The sequence below is a fragment of the Physeter macrocephalus genome, chromosome 1, assembly GCF_002837175.3.
Source record: "Physeter macrocephalus isolate SW-GA chromosome 1, ASM283717v5, whole genome shotgun sequence".
In the NCBI taxonomy this organism is placed as follows: Eukaryota; Metazoa; Chordata; class Mammalia; order Artiodactyla; family Physeteridae; genus Physeter; species Physeter macrocephalus.
Window position 1 is genome coordinate 25,885,480 of NC_041214.2, and position 21,991 is coordinate 25,907,470.

Below are 21,991 nucleotides of genomic sequence, written 5' to 3' on the forward strand. Positions count from 1 at the left end.
GGGCTTGGGACTGCTTTGTTCGTTGCCTGGATCACGCTTATCTAGGCTCCCTTCTTAGTCATGTAATAGTAGCTTTGTTACCTCTGATACACATCCAGCCTAAAGAAACTGCAGCTATATTTCACTACCTCATAATTGAAAACAGGTATTGTAAATGAAATTAATAAAGATAACAGCTTTTTATTACTGCATTTTTATGTCTCAGGGTATTAGGGTTACTGTTGGTAGTGTGGAACTGTTCACATTCTTTTTAATTTAGAGTCTGTTAATAAACAGAAGTAATTGACATGCTTTAAGTCAGTACATACCAAACTGATGCTGTTTCAGTTGTGACATGGCTTTTGTTATTATTATATTTTAAGCTTAGTAGTTAGTAGGTCAATAACTCAAAATTATTTTTCATCAATTTTGAAAGGGGTGAGACTAATATTACCTTTCTTCTCACAGTTAAAAGGCAGACAGTTGAATGCATGAGAAAGATTAGGAGAGCTAATAACTTTTTTTCTACAGCTTACCTTAGTTGAAACCCTTATTACTTCATTGCATTAACCTTTTAACCAGCCTCCCTTCCTTTAAGCTTTTATTATGTTTCTTCATATTGTTCATATTTTAAAACATCTCTTTATCTGTATCATTTCAGCGTGCAGAGACATTCTGTGTTTCTCCATTTCCTAGCTGATAAATTCCAAATTGTTTATTTTGATATTCAAGGCTTTCTAAAATCTGGCCACATCTTATTTCTTAAAATCATTTCCCAAGATTTTTCAAAGCAGATATTAGGTTGTAGCCAATCCAGACTGCTAATGCAAGAATATACATTACTCATGGGCTTCCCTGGTGGCGCAGTGGTTGAGAGTCCCCCTGCCGATACAGGGGACACGGGTTCGTGCCCCGGTCCGGGAAGATCCCACGTGCTGCGGAGCGGCTAGGCCCGTGAGCCATGGATGCTGAGCCTGCGCGTCTGGAGCCTGTGCTCCGCAACGGGAGAGGCCACAACAGTGAGAGGCCTGTGTACCAAAAAAAAAAAAAAAAGAATATACATTACTCCTTCCCATTTTTATTTTTCACTCAGGCTGCTTTTTAGCCTGGAATGTCTTTCTATACACTTAAATTTTTTTTTGGTCCATTTTTGCACATACTGTTTTATGTCATAGTTACTTCTGAAAAATTAGGATTTAAGTACTATTTATTTACTTACTTATCTTTATGCTATTGCAGTTCCATTAATCATTTTCTGTAACTGTTCAATCAGGGTGAAAATACAGAAGAAAAGGTTAATAGAGTTTTTTTCCAATTAAAATACTTTTATTTTTGGTATTTTGTACATAATGGAACAATGTAATCACTGATCTAGATCACTTTTCAAATACCTTTTGGATTATTATGCAAATAGTATATCTTTGCTGTTTATTTTAGAGGAATCATTTCTCTGCCTTTTCATATAATAAAAAAATTATCGGGCTTCCCTGGTGGCGCAGTGGTTGAGAGTCCGCCTGCCGATGTAGGGGACACGGGTTCGTGACCCGGTCCGGGAAGATCCCACATGCCACGGAGCGGCTGGGCCTGTGAGCCATGGCCGCTGAGCCTGCGCGTCTGGAGCCTGCGCTCCGCAACGGGAGAGGCCACAACAGTGAGAGGCCCGCGTACCGAAAAAAAAAAAAAAAATTCTCTTTCACTCTGCCAGACAGAAGACCTTAAGCTCTCTGAGTGAAGGAGTTACTGCAGCTTTCTTTATGGTTACATCCCCAGTTTCTAGCAAATAGTAGCACATAGTAGTTGCTTAATACCTGTTTGTTGCATGAGTTAATGAAGACTAGATTTTAGAAACACTTTTTTTGGACCCAGAAATATTAGGGCTTTATATTTGAAGCAAGTTAAAAATTGTAGCCTCAGTAAGAATTACTTACATATTTTTCTCTAGTATATCTTTGTGAGAATTTGTGTTTTGGGGTTGGGTTTGTATTGCCACATTATAAACCACTCCAAAACCTAGTGTCTTAAAACAACAAACATTTTTATTTACTCATAATTTTGCAGTCTGGGCTGGGTTCAGCTGGTCAGTTCCTTTGGCTGTTCTTACCAATGGTCATTGCAGTCAGCCAGCAGGTAGACTTGGCTGGGCTTCTCCCTCTTTCATTTAGTCTCAGAGCTTCTCTCTCTCTCCATGTAACCTGTCTCTGATGGTAGCCAGACTTCTTACATGGTGACTCAGGACTCTCATGAGGACAAAACCAGAAGCTTCCAGACCTTTTTAACACTTAGGCCCCAAATAGGCCCAACATCTCTTCTGCCACATTCAGTTTTTTAAAGCAAGTCACACACCTAGCCCAAATTGAAGGTGAAGTGACTATACATAGGAGTATATACCAAGACATAGAGATTACTCAGGGCCACCAATGTAGCAGACTGCCACAGGGTGATTTGGTTAGATTTGATTATTTGCCACTATTACCTGAGCATCCTAGACATGGTTAGGAAAAATACTTTGCATGTCAGCAGTCAACTAGCACTTTCAAGTGTGAATTAAGTTGGCCTTAGTTTCAACCTCTGCTTTGTATTTTTTTTTATTTCATATTCAGCAAGTAATTCTTTTTCTTCCAACTAACTATTAGGGATGCTGTGCAAGATTTTCTTCACGAAATATATTTTTTACCTGATCATCCAGAATTTAAAAAAATAAAAGAAGTTCTACAGGAATACAGAAAGGTATTTAATTTTTTATGTATGGTTTAGGAGATCATTGATACAAAATTATTCCTAAGTTCCAGAGCACTGAGTAGAGATTCTTTAGAATCATATCTAAGGATATTATAGTCATATTCTGATGGCTAATTTCTGATGACTAGATAATCCTATCTTGAGTCCATGATTTTTAGAAGGAAGTTTTAGCATCTAGATCAAAGATGTAATAGGATTAGATAGAACAGAGAGCAAAGGATACAGTTCTTATGCCTTTACTACCCAGATCACTATGTTCTTACTTACAGTCCCTAAAAGAAGTGACTGTAGCTGCATACTCTGAGTAAAGAAAAAAAGCTGTCGGAGGATTACAATTTTTTTGTGCTACAAACCATGTTATGGAAGTGTCAGATCTGATTCTGAGCTTTAGAAGGGGAATCATCTGTAGTTCCAACATCCTGAAGTTCAGGGAACTCTCTGAAATTATAAAAATATTAGTGGTGATTCCGTAGAATTTGGGGGCGGGAAGTGGGATACCTGACCTTGGGTCAGAGTAGCAGGTGTATTTACTACAGATCGCAAGATTGACTCTGACGACTTTATATGCTTTTTTACTGGGTCAATCATCAGTCATAAGAAAGTAAGTAGTCAAAATAAGGGGTGAATTATCTGCTTAATCTGTAGACCTCGTTCAAGGCTATTGTGTAGCCCTTTGTAAATTAAGGGAAACTTGCCTTTCTTACCAAGAAGCATTTATTTTGGATAAGTAAAGTCTTTAGTTGAAATAAAATTTTTCTCCAGATCTAAAGATTTTAGAATGAAATCCCTTTCCCTGAGAATTACTAAAAGTTCATATGCTATACAAAGGAAGAGATAGAAATTATTTTTTAAAGCTGCTTTCAATTGGGGTACAGTTTAACTACTTTAATGGTAACTATGTAGGAAATACAGGCCTTCTGAAATGGTTCCTGAAGTGGTTAATTGATAAGGTGTATCTCTCTGTGCTCTTTATATAGGAGACCTCTGAGAGTACTGATCTTCAGACAACTCTTCAGCTATCCATGAAAGCAATTCAACATGAAAATGTAGATGTTCGTATTCATGCTCTTACAAGCTTGAAGGAAACCTTGTATAAAAATCAGGTATACTAAGATATAATTAAAGAGCTATAGAAAAGAAAGGTTGGAAGTTTAAAGAAAAGATGACCGATTGGTGTATTTGCTTGAGATCCAGTAGGTTCAATGAAAGAAGTGATTTTTATTTTACCAAGATTATCAGATGTGACTTAGAATCAGTAATTCATGAGATACCCTTTGAGGCTGAAGAGCTTTGCATATTTTTTTGTTGTTTTTGAAGGGTCATGATTTGGCAGTTATATTTTAGGTTTACTGCATCTTCCTGAGGAAGGGTTGTTTGTGTTTGTACAGCAGCAGTTTCTGTGAGTTTTCTCATAGAATTTCCTGTAGCTATCTTTCATATACAATTTCAGTAATTATGCCATTTTACATTTTGATGGAATTAACTGTGTTTTAATGAAGCTAAATTTTTAAATTTCCTTTCTTATGGGACCATGAACTTTATTCTTTTCCTTGTCAGCATAATGTAGAGTATCCCTAACCTTGGTAAGAGTGAGAATTGGTATTTAAATTACCAGATCACTATAGACTATAAATCTATAAAGTGGAAAAATTTTAAATGAGGTATTCATTTTTGCATATCAAGAACCTATATGATGGGTCTTCCCTGGTGGGCAGGTGGTTAAGACTTTGCCTTCCAATGCAGGGGGTGTGGGGTTCAATCCCTGGTTGGGGAGCTAAGATCCCACATGGCTCGCAGCCAAAACACCAAAACATAAAACAGAAGCAATATTGTAACAAATTCAATAAAGACTTTAGAAATGGTCTACATCCAAAAAATCTTAAAAAAAAGAAAAAGAACCCATATGATAAGATATGAGAGCCTAAGACCCTCGGGAGTTAGTGAATTGCAAAACTGTGTTATATTTGTTTTCATGATAGAAGGAAGCATTTACTTAGGACAAAAGGTATACATGATGGTAACAAGTACATGCTTCAGAGTCAGTGCACTTGTGTAACCAGTGTGGGAAACAGCGAACATGGAGATGATCCTACCACATGTGAGGAGCCTTGAATCTCCTTCAGTGTAGGTTTCACACCCTCCTAACTGTAGGTCTAGATTATCAGTAGATAATACAGTCAGTATACTGGCCCAAAACACCTAGGAAAAAAGAGAGAAGGAAATGGTTTCTTTTCCAACTATGGCAAGAAGGTAACATCAAAGTTGAAAGCAGTTCAGTTAAGTTCTTGAATAGTGCTATCCAAAAGAATTTTCTGTGAGGATGGAAATGTTCTGCACCTACACTGTATAAGCATTGCAGCCACTAGCCACATGTGGCTCTCTGGAGCACTTGAAATGTATGATTGAAGAACTGAATTTTTTATTTTATTTAATTTTGCTTAATTTAAATTTAAACTGCTGCATGTGGATAGTGGCTCTCTTATTGGACTATCTTAGTGCAGCTCTAGAAGAACCTACAGCAATAACCAGAGTATGAAAATGATGTAAGATAACAGGGTTAGAGAGCAAGAGAGTCTTTGTAGCGATGCTATGAGAGTCCATGAAAGAACAAATGCAAAAGATATTCTTTTAAAAGTTAAAATCTTAGCCACAGAGAAAGGAAAAGATACTTTAGAAGTGCGTTAAAAGACAGTGTTTATCTAAAAATAGATCTAAAGTTGTATAACTGTATAAACAAATAATTTGGTATAATATAGTAATAAAGCACACTTAAAGATGGTGTGACAGTTAATAAGGTGATGGCTAATGTATCCTTGGATACGTAACTATTTTGATGGACTGACTGCAAAAGTGCTGTATTCTAGGGTAGTCACCAGAGGATCATTGACATTAAAGGAATGACAGCTTCTACTCCTTACTTTTAAGGAGGAATATACATTTTTGAAGGAATAGAGGACAGCTAAGCTCAATGGATAGCAGAAAAATTTAACTTCTGTGTCAAAAAAAATCAGGCTATAGATCAAACTAAGCAACCATATAACCACTTTATGAAAATTGATGCTGCTCAGGTTGAAGTGAATCCCTATGGTAAAATCCCAGAAGGACAAGTTGTTTGTGTTGAGACCAAAATAAACTTGGATGACAATGCAGAATAAATAATAAAAAGTTATATTTACTAATAATTACAAATCTGAGAATGAGCGCATTGAAAATAAAGCCGCTAGGGACTTCCAAGTTATCCTAGGATAATGGTGGATGTCTAAATGTGAATCTCTGTATACCCTGCAAAACGTCATAAATAGCAAAAAGGAGAGCAAATAAAACCACACATAAGTCACACCTCAACATAACTTGAGACTGAGAATACTATGAACTTCAAATTACATGTAATCAGCAGAGCTATCTCTGGAGCTCATGCCACAAGCTTGTGTTGAGAACAGTTAGATTCTGAGGAGACCCTATGAAAAAAAAGTGGAGTGAAGGAACTATGGATGATGATAAAGCAAAAACAAAATCACCAACCGAGACTATCTCACTCTAGGTGCAACAATACTGAAAGTTGGTCTAAGATGTGGTACATCAGAGAATTGGTTATAGGGAAGGTGCTTGAAAGTGTATAGATCCTAAGGTTGCAGTCTTTGGAAGTCATTATCTCTGGGGAGAAGTAAAAGAATAGGAAGGGGGAGGCACTTTTTGGAGAGAGTAGTAAACAGAAGGAAGAAAGTAAGAGAGAGAATTTTAAGGGTCCTGCAGAAATAAACAGAAATCCACAAAATCAAAGATATACCTCCCCATACTACTCTCCTGCCAGTAAAAGCTACTTATGAAAAAACCTACACTGAGCTATGCTGACAGAAAAGAGTACTTACGAAATCAGAATCTTGTAAGCTACTACAAAATCCTTACTGTTAACTGCATACAGCTATTATGAAGGGCCCACAATATAAATAGAAGAAAATATATGTTCTATACATATACAAGGTTACTATAAGACAAAAGCAGAAAATGAAAATTAAATCTTTGGTTGATGACGATTTCTCCCCCAAAACCAATCATAAAGCATAAGTAAATTAGACTTAGCACTAGAACCTGAATTAAATATGTCAAGCAAGCATTTGCAGATATAAAAAAGAATTAAGGGAATTTCCTGGCAGTCCAGTGGTTAGGACTCCACACTTTCACTGCTGAGGGCCCAGGTTCAACCCCCGGTCTGGGAACTAAGATCCTGCAAGCTGTGTGGTGTGGCCAAAAAAAAAAAAAGAATTAAGTGAGAAATTTAAAAAGACAAATGGATAAAAAAACAAGATATGAAACAAGAGGTGACTGAACTGAAGAAATTGAAGAAATGAAAGTTAAATTATAAGGACCATGGGGGGAGAATATATATGACTAAAACTTAATAAGGAGCATGACGAAAGGCAGAAGAATAATCAAGAGAACAAAAATGAGATTAGAGAAAGGAGTACAAAGGATCAAAGAAGTAGGTGAAATGGAAGCTCGGCAAAGATTTCACATACAAATAGAGTTTCTAAAAAAGAAAAATAAAACAATAGAACATAATTAATATTTAAAACTATAATCCAAGAAAATTTTCTGGAAATAAAAGACTTTCATTTCATAAAATGAAAGGATCCATTGTGTACCTGTGAACATTGACCCCAGAATAGTCAACCCTGAGACATATCTTAGACTTTAATAATAAGAAATCTTCAGGACCTACAGGTAAAAAAAATATTTTTTAAAAAATCACTTAAAAGGGCAAGAAAAGTAAGTTAGTATCAGAATTCTCAACAGCAATATACAGAGTGAGCCTAGAGGATAACAGCATTTTCAAAAATGTAAGGGACACAAAGAATAAGCCAAGCTGTCCTTAGAATATCACAGATAAGAAACACAGTTTTAACGTACAAGAATTGAAGAAATATGAATTTCACAATCAAGCCCTTCCTAAGAGGTATGCTAGAGAATGGCTTCACTCAATCAAGAGATGACTGGGGAGACTTTGGCAAAAGAACTTATGGTTACTAGTTATATATTTAACTAGAACAACAGTGGGGACAAATTTGGGAGAATTCTAGGTAAATGCTATGTATTTTAATAAAATAGAAATTATGCAATTTTTTAAATGGGAGAAGAAGAGACTAAGATATAAATAAAATGAGCTTAGTACTATTGTGTAGGCAACAACTAGGAATCAAAATATACTATTTAAAACTGGTAAACAGTTAAAGAAGGTTAAATAAAGAGACCAGAGACATTACAAAAGATATTTGTATAAAGCGTACCTCTAGAACGAAAGTATAAATTTTCTTCTATACCAAAAGAAATTAATTTTTAGGAGCTAATTATAATTTTAAAAAACTGATAGAATTGAGGCCCGGCATATCAGTCATATTAATAAATGTGAAAGACCTTAAAAGAAAAAATATTACATATTGACTTACAAAGCTGGAAACAACTCTGTGCTGTTTGTAATACACACATATAAAATAAATTATTTAGAAAGGCTAAAAATAAAGGAGTGAGCAAATTTTTAAGTTGAAGTAAGAAAGCAGGAATTCTGATTCTGCCCCTAGACAAAGTAGAATAGAAACCAAAAAGTATGAAATGTGACAAAAAAGCGTACTTTATAATACTAAAAGCTGTAATTCACAAAAATGCAATAGAAGATATGGAACTTACAAAGACGATACATTATGAATATATATACTCCTGAGCGAGGAAACCCATAGAGACAGAAGATAGATTAGTGGTTGCCTGGGGCTGAGAGGTTGGGAGGAAATGGTGAGTGAACTAATAATAGAATTAATGAAAGAAGTCATTCTGTTATTTCCATAAATGCTGAAACGGCCTTTGACAAACTGTACCATCCATTTCAGATAAAAACACTAAAGAAAATAGGAATCAATGGATAGTACTGATATATTATAAATGTATACATATGCATATGTGTGTTTATGTATACTGCATACACACGTGCACACACATACATGCACGCATGCACGCTTGATGGGGAAATAAGATGCATTCCCACTGAAAGCAAGCTTGCTCATTATCTCCACTACAATTTAACATTCAGTTGGAAATATTGGCCAATGAATTTAGATAAGAGAAAACAATCAGAGGCATAAGAGTTGGAAAAGACATGAAACTACCTCTATTTGCAGATGGCATGCTAATATACTTGGAAAACTCTAGAAAATATCAGTAAACTACCTCAGATAACAAACATTCAGTAAGATAGGAGAATATAAAAATCATAATCTTCATATAGCAACAATAACCAGGTAGAAGACTTGTTGGAAAACCCAATTTACAGTAGTAACAGAAAAAGATAATATACTTAGGAGTAAGCGTAACAAGAAATGTATAAACCAATAAGAGGAAAACTTTGAAACACTCCTGAAAGACACAAAAATGTAATTGATTTAAACGGCAACACCCCTTATTTATTGGGTAGGTTGACTCAATATTACAAAGATTTTAATTCCCCCTAAGATAGTTTATAAATTTAATGCCATCCCAAAGAAATGCCAAGTTGTTTGTTTTTTTAACTAGAGAAGTTCATACTAATGCTAAGATGGAAAAACAAACATGTAAAAAATAGCTAGGAAAAATCTGGGAAAAAAAAGCAACTATGGGAGTTCAGTAGCCCTCCCAGACATTAATATACTCTACAGCCTCTATAATTATAACAGTGTGATACTGGTACATGAGTAAACAGACAGACCACTGGGAAAAAAATAGAAAGTCTAGAAATAGACCCAAGTGTATATGGACATTTAGGACATGATAAAAACATGGATTTTTTTTCTTTTCTTTCTTTATTTATTGAACACACTCATTTTATAAATTCTTTTGGAATTGAATATTTTTGCTGAAAAATGAAACCCAGTTTATCTAACCTAGAAGTGAAGTAAAAACATTTTTAAGCACTTATGAGAGAAGTATATTTTAAAATTACCTTTCATTTAGTGTTATGTATTTATTGTCTTGAGTATGAACTGCATTTATCTTTGCCAACTAAAATGTTCTTTTCCTTATTGTTTTCTAGTTTTAGCAAGGTAATATATGTCTATAATTATATTAGTTTTGCTGTTTATTGGTTACTAATTCATCTATTTTAAGTATTTATGCCTGAATAAACCTGTAATGTTATTTAAATGAGTTAATGTTGAAGTTTCTGGATGACATAAAATGTCTTTTTATTTTTCTTTTGAAATGTATTACTCTAATTTGAATCACAGTTTTAACATGGAGTTTGAGATGCTCATGTATGCTTTACTTTTGCTAGAAGGAAAATTATGTAAACAAAGTAGTTCTAAAGTGGTCACACAGGTACAATATCTAAATCTAACTGGCTTAAGAATAGTCATTTCTTATGCCTAACAGTTTTTCATTACAGCATCCTCAGTAGATAGATGAAAAAAGATTACTTGAACCCACATATTTTTTCATAAAGCCTACCTCTTTCTTCCTACATCTTTTTTTTTAAATCATCCCCACAGGACTCTTTTCCCATATCTTTTTCTCCTGTACTAGCTTTTTATACACTCTTCAGTTTCCTCATTTTAATTAATAGCTCTTCCTTATTGACTTATTTACTAAAATATCTATTATCCTTGAAAAGATACTCTGAGCTCTTTTTCATCTTCTTCATGTCTTCTTTACCTTGTACACATATTTGTTATTGTACATATTGTATGATATTTTATCTGTTTGCATGCTTATTTTCCCTTTAGATTGTAAACTCATTGGGATAAGACTATGTCTTATTTCTGTATACTGATGTAATAATACTCAGTAACTGTTTAGTTAATGGATTAGTGATTAAAACTTTTAAGCACACTTAATGATTCTAATCCCACAAAACATATTGTGGACTATATTATGTGAACTCAGCAAAAACTAGGTGAAAAGACTGAAGATATAGGAATTTAATTATGTCAATATTTGTCAGATATTCCTTAATATTTTTAAGCTTTCTGGTTAGGACAATATACTAGTTTGTAGAAGTTATGTATAAACTTTCTACTTTTATTTTAGGAAAAACTGATCAGATATGCAACAGATAGTGAAACAGTGGAACCTGTTATTTCACAGTTGGTGACAGTGCTTTTGAAAGGTTGCCAAGATGCAAACTCTCAAGCTCGGTTGCTCTGTGGGGAATGCTTAGGAGAATTGGGAGCAATAGATCCGGGTCGGCTAGATTTCTCAACCACTGAAACCCAAGGAAAAGATTTTACATTTGTGGTAAGTTCTGGTAATTTGGAATGACGAGAAGAGTTCACTGTCCTAATGGGGTTTCTATATTGCATTTACAAGAAACTCTTCAGGTTATCCTTAGTGGCAGCTTGATCTAAACTAGACAATTTAGGTAATTTCTGAGTTTATTCCTTAATACTATTGCAGAAACCTTTAGCCAAAAACTCTAAAGTTGGAGTCCAGTCTAGTGTGCTATGTTCTTTTAAATAAGCTTTCTAGGGACTTCCCTGGTGGCACAGTGGTTAAGAATCTGCCTGCCAATGCAGGGGGCACAGGTTTGGTCCCTGGTCCGGGAAGATCCCACATGCTGTGGAGCAACTAAGCCCATGTGCCACAACTACTGAGCCTGCGTGCCACAACTGCTGAAGCCCACGTGCCTAGAGCCCGTGATCCACAACAAGAGAAGCCACCACAATGAGAAGCCCACGCACCGCAGCGAAGACCCAATGCAACCAAAAATAAATAAAAAACAAAAACAAAAAATAAATAAATAAGCTTTCTAACCTAATCATGACAGATACTTAAAATCTAATTAATTATTTAAATTTTACTAAGCACAATTGCTAAGTGTCTCCATGGGAAACTGATTCCCAGGGTGTTTTAATAGTGTGTATATAAAAATGTTTCCATAGTCAAATGAGTGTGGGAAATCTTGTAAAAAATCTTGTAAACAGAACTTTTAATATATTGGGGAACGTTATGAATCTCCTAGAGAAGAGTGTGTGAAAATTATTTTTTGGAGCGTCTCAGTTGACCAAGGTTCTACAGAATGCAAGTTAGGAAATTCTATACATACAATTTTCTTTCTAAGAGTTAAAAAACAAAAATGAAAATTGCTGGATTTATGTAAAAGTTGAATGAGTCTAACACTTTATAAATGGTCTGAAAAGCCTTAGATTTGGCTTCCTAGCTACAGATTATATTTTAGTCTTGGTACCAAACTTTGTTTAAACCTTACTGAGCTTTCCTTTTCTAAGTTAAATTCACTTAGGTGACTAAGTTAAATTCACCATGGAATGAGGTACAGTTTAAGAAAATTTATACAGATTAGCCTGTAATTTTTTTCTTGTTCTTATTGAGACTGGAGTAGAAGATGCAAACTTTGCCTATGGATTATTGATGGAACTAACAAGAGCTTACCTCGCATATGCAGATAACAGCCGAGCTCAAGATTCAGCTGCTTATGCCATTCAGGTAAGAGTGTATATAGACATTACTGGCTTTATGTTATTAAATTCTAGTAAGAAAGTTGTAAATTCTGTGCTTTAGAAACTCTTATTTTTTTTGACTGTCATTTTTATTATCAAAGTAATATAAGTTCTTAACAAAAATTTCAAAGAGTACAGAAGTGTACCCTCCTAACAGATTATTATGTGTACTTTGAGGTTTTTTTCTATGTATATACAAATATATATGTTTTCTCCACCAAACAAGCAGATCATAGTACTTGATTTTCTTCTGTGCTTAATAGTCTTATCTTGTGTAATTTTCCATGTCAGTACATATATCTCTAATTCATTCTTTTCAATGACTTAATATTCAATATGAACGTGCCGTCATTTGTTTAAGAAATTTATTTAACACATTTAGGTTGTGTTCAATGTTTTGTTTTTACAAAAAAATTATTTTGAAAACATGCATCATTTCTAAGTACTTGAGTGAATATATCAACAATATAAATATCCAGAAATTAAAATGTCTCAGAGCAGATACAGAGTTTACATTAGATAGATTTTATCAAAAAAGTTTCACCAGATTATATTCCCTTGACAAACCTGCCCTTAATTAAAATTTTAAGTCTTTGCCGATGTGACAAATAAAAAATGAAATTGTTTCATTTTAATTTGCATTTAATTATGAGAGAGGTATAACATCTTTTATATATTTATTGCTTTTTTGTGAATTTTCTCTACATGATCTTTTCCCATTTTTTCCTTGGTATTGGTCTTTTTTTTAACTGATTTTTTAAGACCTATTTGGATGTAGTGGAAATAAACCCTATGTCTACCATACGTGTAATAAATATTTTTCCAGTTTGACTTTTTTTGCCCTTTTTCATGATATTTTTCTTAATTAAAAGATTTTTTTTATTTTGTTAGATATTCAGTTCTGAAATTCATGGTTAGAGGTATGATTTAAACATATTTAGAAGTTTTCATAGTTCATAGTAGAGATGGCATTTACAACTGTGATTCTGGATGGATGATCAAGAGAGGGAGTATGTATAGATAAAAAGGTTCTAATAATTGAGACCTGGATAATGAGAGCTCAGTGAGAAGAGGGAAAAAGTAAGAAAACTGAGAAGGAGCTACCAATAAGGTAGGGGAATATGGTGTTCTGGAAGACAAGAAAGTGTTTCAGGAGGTATGGAGTGCTCCAAATGCTGATCATAGGTTTAATAATTTCAGGGTTGAGAATTGACCATTGGCTGTATTAACATAAAGGTCATTGCTGACCTTGACCAGAGCAGTTTCAGTGTAGTTTAGAAAGCCTCATTAGAGTATTTTTAAGAACATGTGGGAAGAGAGGAATTAGAGAAATTACAGAAATTCTTTTGAGGAGTGTTGCTATCAAGGAGAGCGGAAGAATGAGATAGTAGCTGGGGAGGAAAGGGCGTAAAGATGGCAAAAAAAAAAAGATGTTTATCTGTTGCTTGGGAACAGTTCAGCGGGAGGAGAATAGCGTTGTTGTATACGAGAATTGGTATAATACTATTTTAAATAGGTAAAGAGATGTGGAATATAGTGTACCAGTGGAAAGAGTAGCCTTAATTAAAAACAAACACAATTTGGGACTTCCCTGGTGGTCCAGGGGTTAAGACTCCACACTCCCAATGCAGGGTGCCTGGGTTTGATCCCTGGTCAGGGAACTAGAGCCTGCATGCCGCAACTAAGACCTGGCGCAGCCAAATAAAAAAATAAATATTTAAAAAGAAAAAGAAACAAACAAGGGACTTCCCTCGTGGTGCAGTGGTTAAGAATCCGCCTGCCAGTGCAGGGGACACAGGTTTGAGCCCTGGTCCGGGAAGATCCCACAGGCCGCAGAGCAACTAAGCCCGTGTGCCACAGCTACTGAGCCTGTGCTCTAGAGCCCACAAGCCACAGCTACTGAGCCCGGGTGCCACAACTACTGAAGCCTACGTGCCTAGAGCCCATGCTCTGCAACAAGAGAAGCCTCCACAGTGAGAAGCCCATGCACCTTTGGTAGTGTATATATGTCCATGCCACTCTCACTTCGTCCCAGCTTACCCTTCCCCCTCCAGCCGCATAGCTCAGGGAGATCAGCTTGGTGCCTTGTGACCACCTAGAGGGGTGGGATAGGGAGGGTGGGAGGGAGACACAAGAGGGAGGAGATATGGGGATATATGTATATGTATAGCTGATTCACTTCGTTATAAAGCAGAAACTAACACACCATTGTAAAGCAATTATACTCCAATAAAGATGTTAAAAAAAAAAAAAAGAAGCTCGCGCACTGCAACGAAGAGTAGCCCCAGCTCGCCACACTAGAGAAAGCCCACGCACAGCAACGAAGACCCAACGCGGCCATAAATTATCTAATTAATTAATTAATTAAAAAATAAAACATACAATTGTGACTCATTAAATTAGAGTAAATTAAAAAGAAAAAACCAATTCATCTGTAGTAACAAAAGAGAAAGCAGAGCATATAAGCACTGATACTGATATTGCCAGGCTGGGGAGATATAAGCATGGAAGTTGTGGAGACCTCTTGTGATTGCTTGTTTTCTCAGTGAAATATGAAGCAAGATCTACAACTGTAAGTATGTTAGTGTTTTTTGTTTTTTCTTCCAATTTTATTGAGATATAATTGACATACAGAGCTGTATAAGTTTAAGACGTGTAGCATAATGATTTGACTTACATCGTGAAATGATTATCACAATAAGTTTAGTGAACATCCACTATCTCATATAGATACAAAATTAAATTTTAAAAAAGATATTCTTCCTTGTGATTAGAACTCTTGGGATTTTTTCTCTTAACAACTTTCATATATAACATATAGCAGTGTTAATTATATTTATCATGTTGTGCAGTACCTCCCTAGTATTTATTTATAACTGGAAGTTTGTACCTTTTGACTGCCTTTATCTAATTCCCCTCCCCTAACATTAAAAGTATAAATGGTCCCAAGACCAAAAAGTTAGCAGATTGCTGATTTACTAAGTCTGTTATTGGAGGTTGATTATGAGAACTTCTGTAGCCAGAGTGACTTTGCAAACATCAGAAAAAGCTGGCTTCAAACAAAATTTTAATAACATTTTAAAGTTAAATGAAAATGTTTTGAATATTTCTGTATTTGAACTTTCATAAACTTCCTTACTTTTATTAAAAAATGCTAAATATAAGTATAAAGTACATATTCTATTAGACAGTATTTGTACTTTATAATTATTAGGGATACATCTATTGCATGTGGTCCTTTTCAGTGAAATTAGAAAGAAAGAATAGTAGTTGATGGAAGATATAATACCCTAACATATTTGTCTTGTTTTAAAGATTGATGTTGGAGACAAAGATTTTTTTTTTTCTTTATGAAATCCCACTTGTTTTATTTTCAGGAAAGTAAAATATAACCATTTCATTGATGGATTTGAATAGTAAATTGGTCTTTAACATTTGCATCTTATTTTCAAAATTTTAAGCTCAGTACTTTATATTTAGAATTTGAGATATCTTGAATTTTTGAACTATTTTAGATTTGTAGTTACATTCATTAAAATTCAGAAAAGGTCAAATTCTAAAAATTCTGCAAATATAGAAAATTCCAATTTTTTCCTCCAAATAGCTTAGTCATTTGTTTCGATACATGTTATGTACAGCACACAAATTGCATGTTCAAATATTACCACAGCTTTGTGACCTTGAGTAAGTCACCTAAATGGTTTTAAGCATTGAGACTACTCCAAAATTTTATCATTTTATGTATTTTTCTATGTATTTTTATGGCTGTAATGTGAAGAATGTTGATGGATGTAAAGGTTTATCTGTTTCATTGGCGATTTACAACTGTAAAATATGTATTTGTAGGAGTTACTTTCTATTTATGACTGTAGAGAGATGCAGACCGATGGCCCAGGTCACCAATTGTGGAGGAGATTTCCCGAGCATGTTCGGGAAATACTGGAACCTCATCTAAATACTAGGTCTGTAGACTCATTAAAACTATTTTCATAAAATTTTTTTTAACTTTATAAACTAAATATTATTTTTGATATACCTTTTTAGCATTAAAAGTATTTTTAGTATGTTCTAATATGTATTTTGCATTAAGATTTATGCTTATAATATTGCCAAAATGAGAAGTATAGTCTGCTCATTGTTTAAATTCTGTAACTTTAAGTATTTAGACAAGTTCATTGAAGCTGAAAGGATTGATTTTTTTTTTTAATTCAACTGTCAGTAGTACTTTGAAAAATCTACTTAAAATTGAATGTGAGTTGAAACTTTTGATAGGTCTAATTAACACAGAAATTTAAGAATTTAAAGCTAGTCCCAAAGCCTTTAGTAATCCCAGTTAGAGATTAGAGATTTTTAGCCCTACCAATATCTCCTCATGAAAATATTTTCTCCTTCTACTTTTAAAAAAAGTATTTTCTACCTTTTTTCCTCCCCATTTTAATAACTTTGTTAGGACTGATTGAAGGCCATAAATAATTTTTAGTTAGAAACTTTAATTTTAGGTAGTCTAAGTCACAAGCTTATTGGATATGTGACCTTGCATAAATTTAGTTTTTGAGCCTTAGTAGACATGTAGTAAAATTCTTTATAAAAGCCCTTAAGTATGCATACTTATTTGCTAGATACCCTTTAATATTTAGAAACCTTTTAAATATCATTTTATTTCTTATGAAGAGCATTATTTAAAGATATAAAATAAATGTTTGTTTTTTCTTTTTTGAGGACTCCATACTTCTCCATTTCTTTATCTATATTTTATAGCACATATAGATGCTTAAGAGTTTCTGTGATCTTGTGGAAAGTTTATGGTTTTTGGAGTCACGTAGACCGAAATTTGAATCTTGACTCTGCATTTGCTCACTCTAAAATCTTGGGCAATTTACTTAATATTTCCAGGTCTCAGTTTTTTTCATCTTGAAAATGTGGATAGCTTTACTTACGTTACATGATTGTTAGGAATAGAGAAGATAATGTTAAAAAGTACCTAGCAGAGTGCCTGACATTTGACTTAGACTCAATAATAAATGCTTATTCAATGTCAGCTTGTTGAATTTTGCTTTTTTTTGGAAGGCGTAGTGTGGCTATTCCTTACTTCATGTGAAGTAGAAGCCACCATTTCTGCCCAATTGTTATTCAATTTAGTATTTCATAAGAAGCCGACATTTTCTGCCAACTTCTTGTTCTTTCATAAGAAGAATATTTAAGTGGTCACTTATAAGAGTGATCTTAGCAAAGCAATGAGAATTCTTATGATCCTTCTACTTTTATATCTGGGAGCTTGAAGGAACCTCTCAGATGGTCCCTCAATGGTAGAAGTTAGATTTATCTAGCTGTAATCTGCTCATTGAAATCACCACCTCATAAATGTAAGAAGTCAATAGAGAGCAATATTAATGGAATTGACTCACTTTTGTATGAAACACCAAGATATCAGGTTAGCCTGTAGGGCAGTTTTATAGCTTGGACTGCTTGATATTTTCTCCACAGGGCCTAGGAGAAATAAAAGACTTCCTAAAACCATATCCTTATTTATGCTGCTTTAAAGTTATACTCCTATACTCTCCTTTAATTTTTTTTTTCACTTGGGCTGTTTATATGCAGTCACTAAACCTAGATCAAAGGGATGGCTATGTTTGGGAGATTTGATTTTTAGAACTAGATAGATCAACTACAGTTCAAAATTGCCACAGAAATAATTTTAGGAGAAAATATCAGGATGTGTCTTGACAGAACCTGACTTGTACCCCAATAGCAGTAGTTTTCTAACTAAGTTCACCATAAAACTTGGTAAAATCATCTAGAGAATTTATGAAGATTCAAAATAGTGATGGTTAACTGAGAGATTATTGGATTTTTCAGTTTTTAGCAATTTGTGATACAGTGAAATATATAATGTTTGCTGAGAACCTTGAGTATAGGGCATTAATTATATTTGTCATTTCCTAACCTTGCATTGGTGATTAAAAAGGAACTCACTCACCTTAAAAAACTGCTGTACACATGTGTAAGATGAGACCTGTTTGAACATGTCTAAGTGTTAACACTGAGGAGCAAATAGAAAGGATCATGTTGAAGTTATGGAAGAGAGAAGTGGTAGTTGATATAATAAGGACCCCAAGGGGCATCCAAAATGGTAGCCATATATCTAATGGGAGATTAGATTAGAGGAAGTGAAATCTCTTTCTCTGTAATAGGGGAAGATAAAATAATGGATGGAACTTAGCAAATTTTACAGATTTAGTTGTGGGATTGTGTTAATGGTTTCTTCTTTTTTTTTTTTCCATGAAGTAAGAAGTATAGGAGATGAGATTATTGGCTGAAAGTGGCAGTGGAGTTGGTATAGGTGATGTAAGGAGAGCGGTGATGATTTGAAATAGCCACTGTGGAAAAAAGAAGAGAGAGCTGATAAGGAAAACTTAAAAGGATTTCTGGGCAGCGCAGAAGTCCTTTGAGGTTGAAGACTAAGATATGTAGCAGTACTGATCTCATAAGCAACTTAGTGATTTTTCCTCTATCAATGTAGTGGCCTAGGTATCATTTCAGTGAAGGCAGGCATTTAGACTGATCCAAGGTTGGGAGCTTGGTGGATGGGTACAGCTGGTAAAGAAAATGTGGCAGTGGAGTGCGTACAGGATATTACCAAGAGAGTACTTGAAGTGAAGCACCGTGGAGACCAAGCTGGCTAGGGAGAGAGGTAATGAAAGGAGGGTATTATAGATCAGGAGAGTTTAGCAGAGTCAAGGGACAGAAGGTCTCAGTGAGAGAACAGATGTGTCAGAGTAACTGAGCAAAAGAACTGGAACTTTGGGAAACTGGCCATAAAGTGAGGTCTAAATAGTACATTTTGGAAGTGAAGAAGTTTCTCTGTATTGGCAAGGGAGTCCCGATAAAGAAGTAGAGGGGAAAGTCATTGACAAGTTTTCATTTTGACTAGATGGTCCAGCCAGACATTGAAGTCACTCAGGATGATAAGACTTGGTGAAGAAAGAAAATGCAGAGCAATTTATTAAATTTATCAGTGAGTTTGGTAATCAATGGGTTTGGTAGATGCCCATAATGAGGAGTAGAGAATAGTATATGTACCTGGGTGGCTTGAACCTCAAAGGAACAGATCTTTCTTGTACAATGATGGGGTTGGAAGGATCTGAAAGGAGCATTGAGGAAGGGAGGAAGCAGACTTAAATCCTTTGAAGTACTTGGGATGTGCATGAATGACCTACTGCCCAGCCATTTAGAAGGCTTTAGGGAAAGTAGTGTCTTTAGCCAGATTTCAGTAAAGGCAAGGCAGTAGTGGGGTAGTCAGTGAAAGAGTTGATGTAGTTTCTTATGCTTTCTTTACTAAAGTTCTAAACAGATGGATATATATATATATATTTTTTTTAATAAACAATTTTTTTAATTACAGATATAAGAGTTCTCAGAAGTCAACAGATTGGTCTGGAGTAAAGAAACCAATTTACTTAAGTAAATTAGGTAATAACTTTGCAGAATGGTCAGCATCTTGGGCAGGTTATCTTATAACAAAGGTAAGAACTCTGTTCAGAATTTAACTGAACAGAAATTGTAAAGGAAACGAGAACATCTATCTGAATGCATTGTACACACAGTAGGAATTGTAATATTTGTGCTGATATAGAAGTTTTCATAGGAAATGTTTACTACTAGAGAGTAACAATTTCTCTGTTGTTACTAGTAACAGTTTCTGAGTAGAAGGTAGTTGTTTTATCAAGCAAATTACTATGTTCTTCATGTGTTTGTAAAATGTCTATTATATTATGTCTGTTCATTTTAGGTTGTAAAATAATAATGTTTAAAAGGATATAAATGGGTTTCCCTGGTGGCGCAGTGGTTGAGACCGCCTGCCGATGCAGGGGACACGGCTCCGTGCCCCCGTCCGGGAGGATCCCACATGCCGTGGAGCGGCTGGGCGCGTGAGCCATGGCCGCTGAGCCTGCGCGTCCTGAGCCTGTGCTCCGCAACGGGAGAGGCCACAGCAGTGAGAGGCCCGCGTACCGCAAAAAAAAAAAAAGAATATAAATGCTTTATCAGACTTTTTTACATAATAAAAAGATTTCTTAGGTAATAAAAAGATAATATTATCCCTTAGTGGCTATTTCTAAAAGAGGATACATTATCTGAACTTCCTCCAAAATAAAAGTAGAGGTTTTTTAAAAATGAAATTTCATGGAAAAATAGAGGTATATTTCTGACGTTTTCCTAATATGAAATTTTTATATACCTGACAGACAAAAAGGTACCCTGTGTTCACCCAAAATGTTTAAGGCATATTTAAATTTCACAACTTTTGTTTTTAATTCATATTTCTATTAGAGTTTTAAAATATTATTATAATAATTTGTACCTGGTAATTTCAAGAAAGTGTCTCTCATTTTTTAATGAACATACTGAAAATATAATATGTGAAATATTAAATTAATACTCTTTAATTACTTTCAGCTATGGAATATTTTATTTAGTTGTAGTTTAGTTTGTTTTTTTTTAAGTGAAGGATTTGTATTTGAAGAAGAAAAATCCTTTAAACTTTTATAAGAGAACAGTAATGTTGGTAAATTGAAGGTTAGATTATACCAATAAAATTTGACTCTAATACCAAGTAATTTAATTTTTTTATTTCTTTCATTTTCTTTCCTGTAGTTAATCACTGTTTATTACTTAATAAAAATGTGATCTTGTACTTAATGTGCTGGCCCAGAGAATACTTTCTGGTTACTTTCCTCATCTATGTGCTCAAGGAATAAATATACTAAATTTAATGTTAGCTAAGTAAAATATACTGTATTTAGGGAAGTTAATCTGTAACAAAACGTGATTCATTTAAAAATGAACTGTAAGGGGAAAAGACCATTTTTGCTGAGATAGTTGGCAGCCCAGGTAGCTACATTGCCTGTAGGGGTCTCAGCAGTTCAGCCACTTGACCAGAGGGATGGTGATCTGAAATCCTCCCTGCTTTGAGTGCGTTTCTCCATAGAATACCCACTCTACAATGTTAAATTAGCTCACATGTTGTTTTTTGGCATTAATCAAAAGAATAAAATGAATAAAACTACTTACTCTCTCTAAACCATTGGAGTTTATAGGTGCGGCATGATCTTGCCAGTAAAATCTTCACCTGCTGTAGCATTATGATGAAGCATGATTTCAAGGTGACCATCTATCTTCTTCCACATATTCTAGTGTATGTTTTGTTGGGTTGTAATCAAGAAGATCAGCAGGAGGTAAGAAATATCATTTTATTTGGTTTCTGTTCGTCCAAACATTTATGCAATGTAATTAGTTTTAAAAAGACTACATATTAGTAGGAAATGTAGATCAAGGTATGCTATAATGTGTAAGTACATATGAAAATGCTTACAAAATCCTTTTTTTATGCTTTTATTTATCAAAGAATTGTATAATGCTTAGTTCATATCCTTTACCTATTTGTGGTTGTGTATGTGTGTGTCCTTTGGTAGTTTGATATGTATTCTGGATACCAGTTTGTGCCAGTCATATCTCACAGAAATTTTTTCCAGTTAGTGGTTTTCTTTTTAACCTTTGTTTATACCTTTTGCCATGCAGAAATTTTAAATATAAATGCCAAATTTATAAATCTTTTATAACTTTTTAATGTAAACCTTTTATGTGATGCCTTCTCTTATCCAATGTCATGAACATATTTTCCTACATTTTTTTGATCCTTTTGTTTTAACATGCCCTTCAAGTACTCTGAAATTGATTTTTACAGATGCTGTGAGATATTGTTTAAAGTTTTATTTTCTACTAGTTAACAAGTAGTTTCGTGA

The 21,991-nt window shown here is 34.4% G+C and overlaps 1 protein-coding gene across 2 annotated transcripts in view; it reads left to right on the forward strand.

Moving 5' to 3' along the window:
• ATR (ATR serine/threonine kinase) overlaps window positions 1-21,991 on the forward strand; it is a 106,511-nt gene that overhangs the window by 33,016 nt on the left and 51,504 nt on the right. For both annotated transcript variants that reach the window (XM_007126489.4, XM_055085687.1), the window contains exons 19-26: window positions 2-145; window positions 2,613-2,706; window positions 3,696-3,821; window positions 10,765-10,971; window positions 12,064-12,177; window positions 16,038-16,153; window positions 19,594-19,714; window positions 21,287-21,424. In XM_007126489.4, the coding sequence (XP_007126551.2) occupies window positions 2-145; window positions 2,613-2,706; window positions 3,696-3,821; window positions 10,765-10,971; window positions 12,064-12,177; window positions 16,038-16,153; window positions 19,594-19,714; window positions 21,287-21,424 (1,060 nt within the window). The remainder of the gene's footprint in view (window position 1; window positions 146-2,612; window positions 2,707-3,695; window positions 3,822-10,764; window positions 10,972-12,063; window positions 12,178-16,037; window positions 16,154-19,593; window positions 19,715-21,286; window positions 21,425-21,991) is intronic.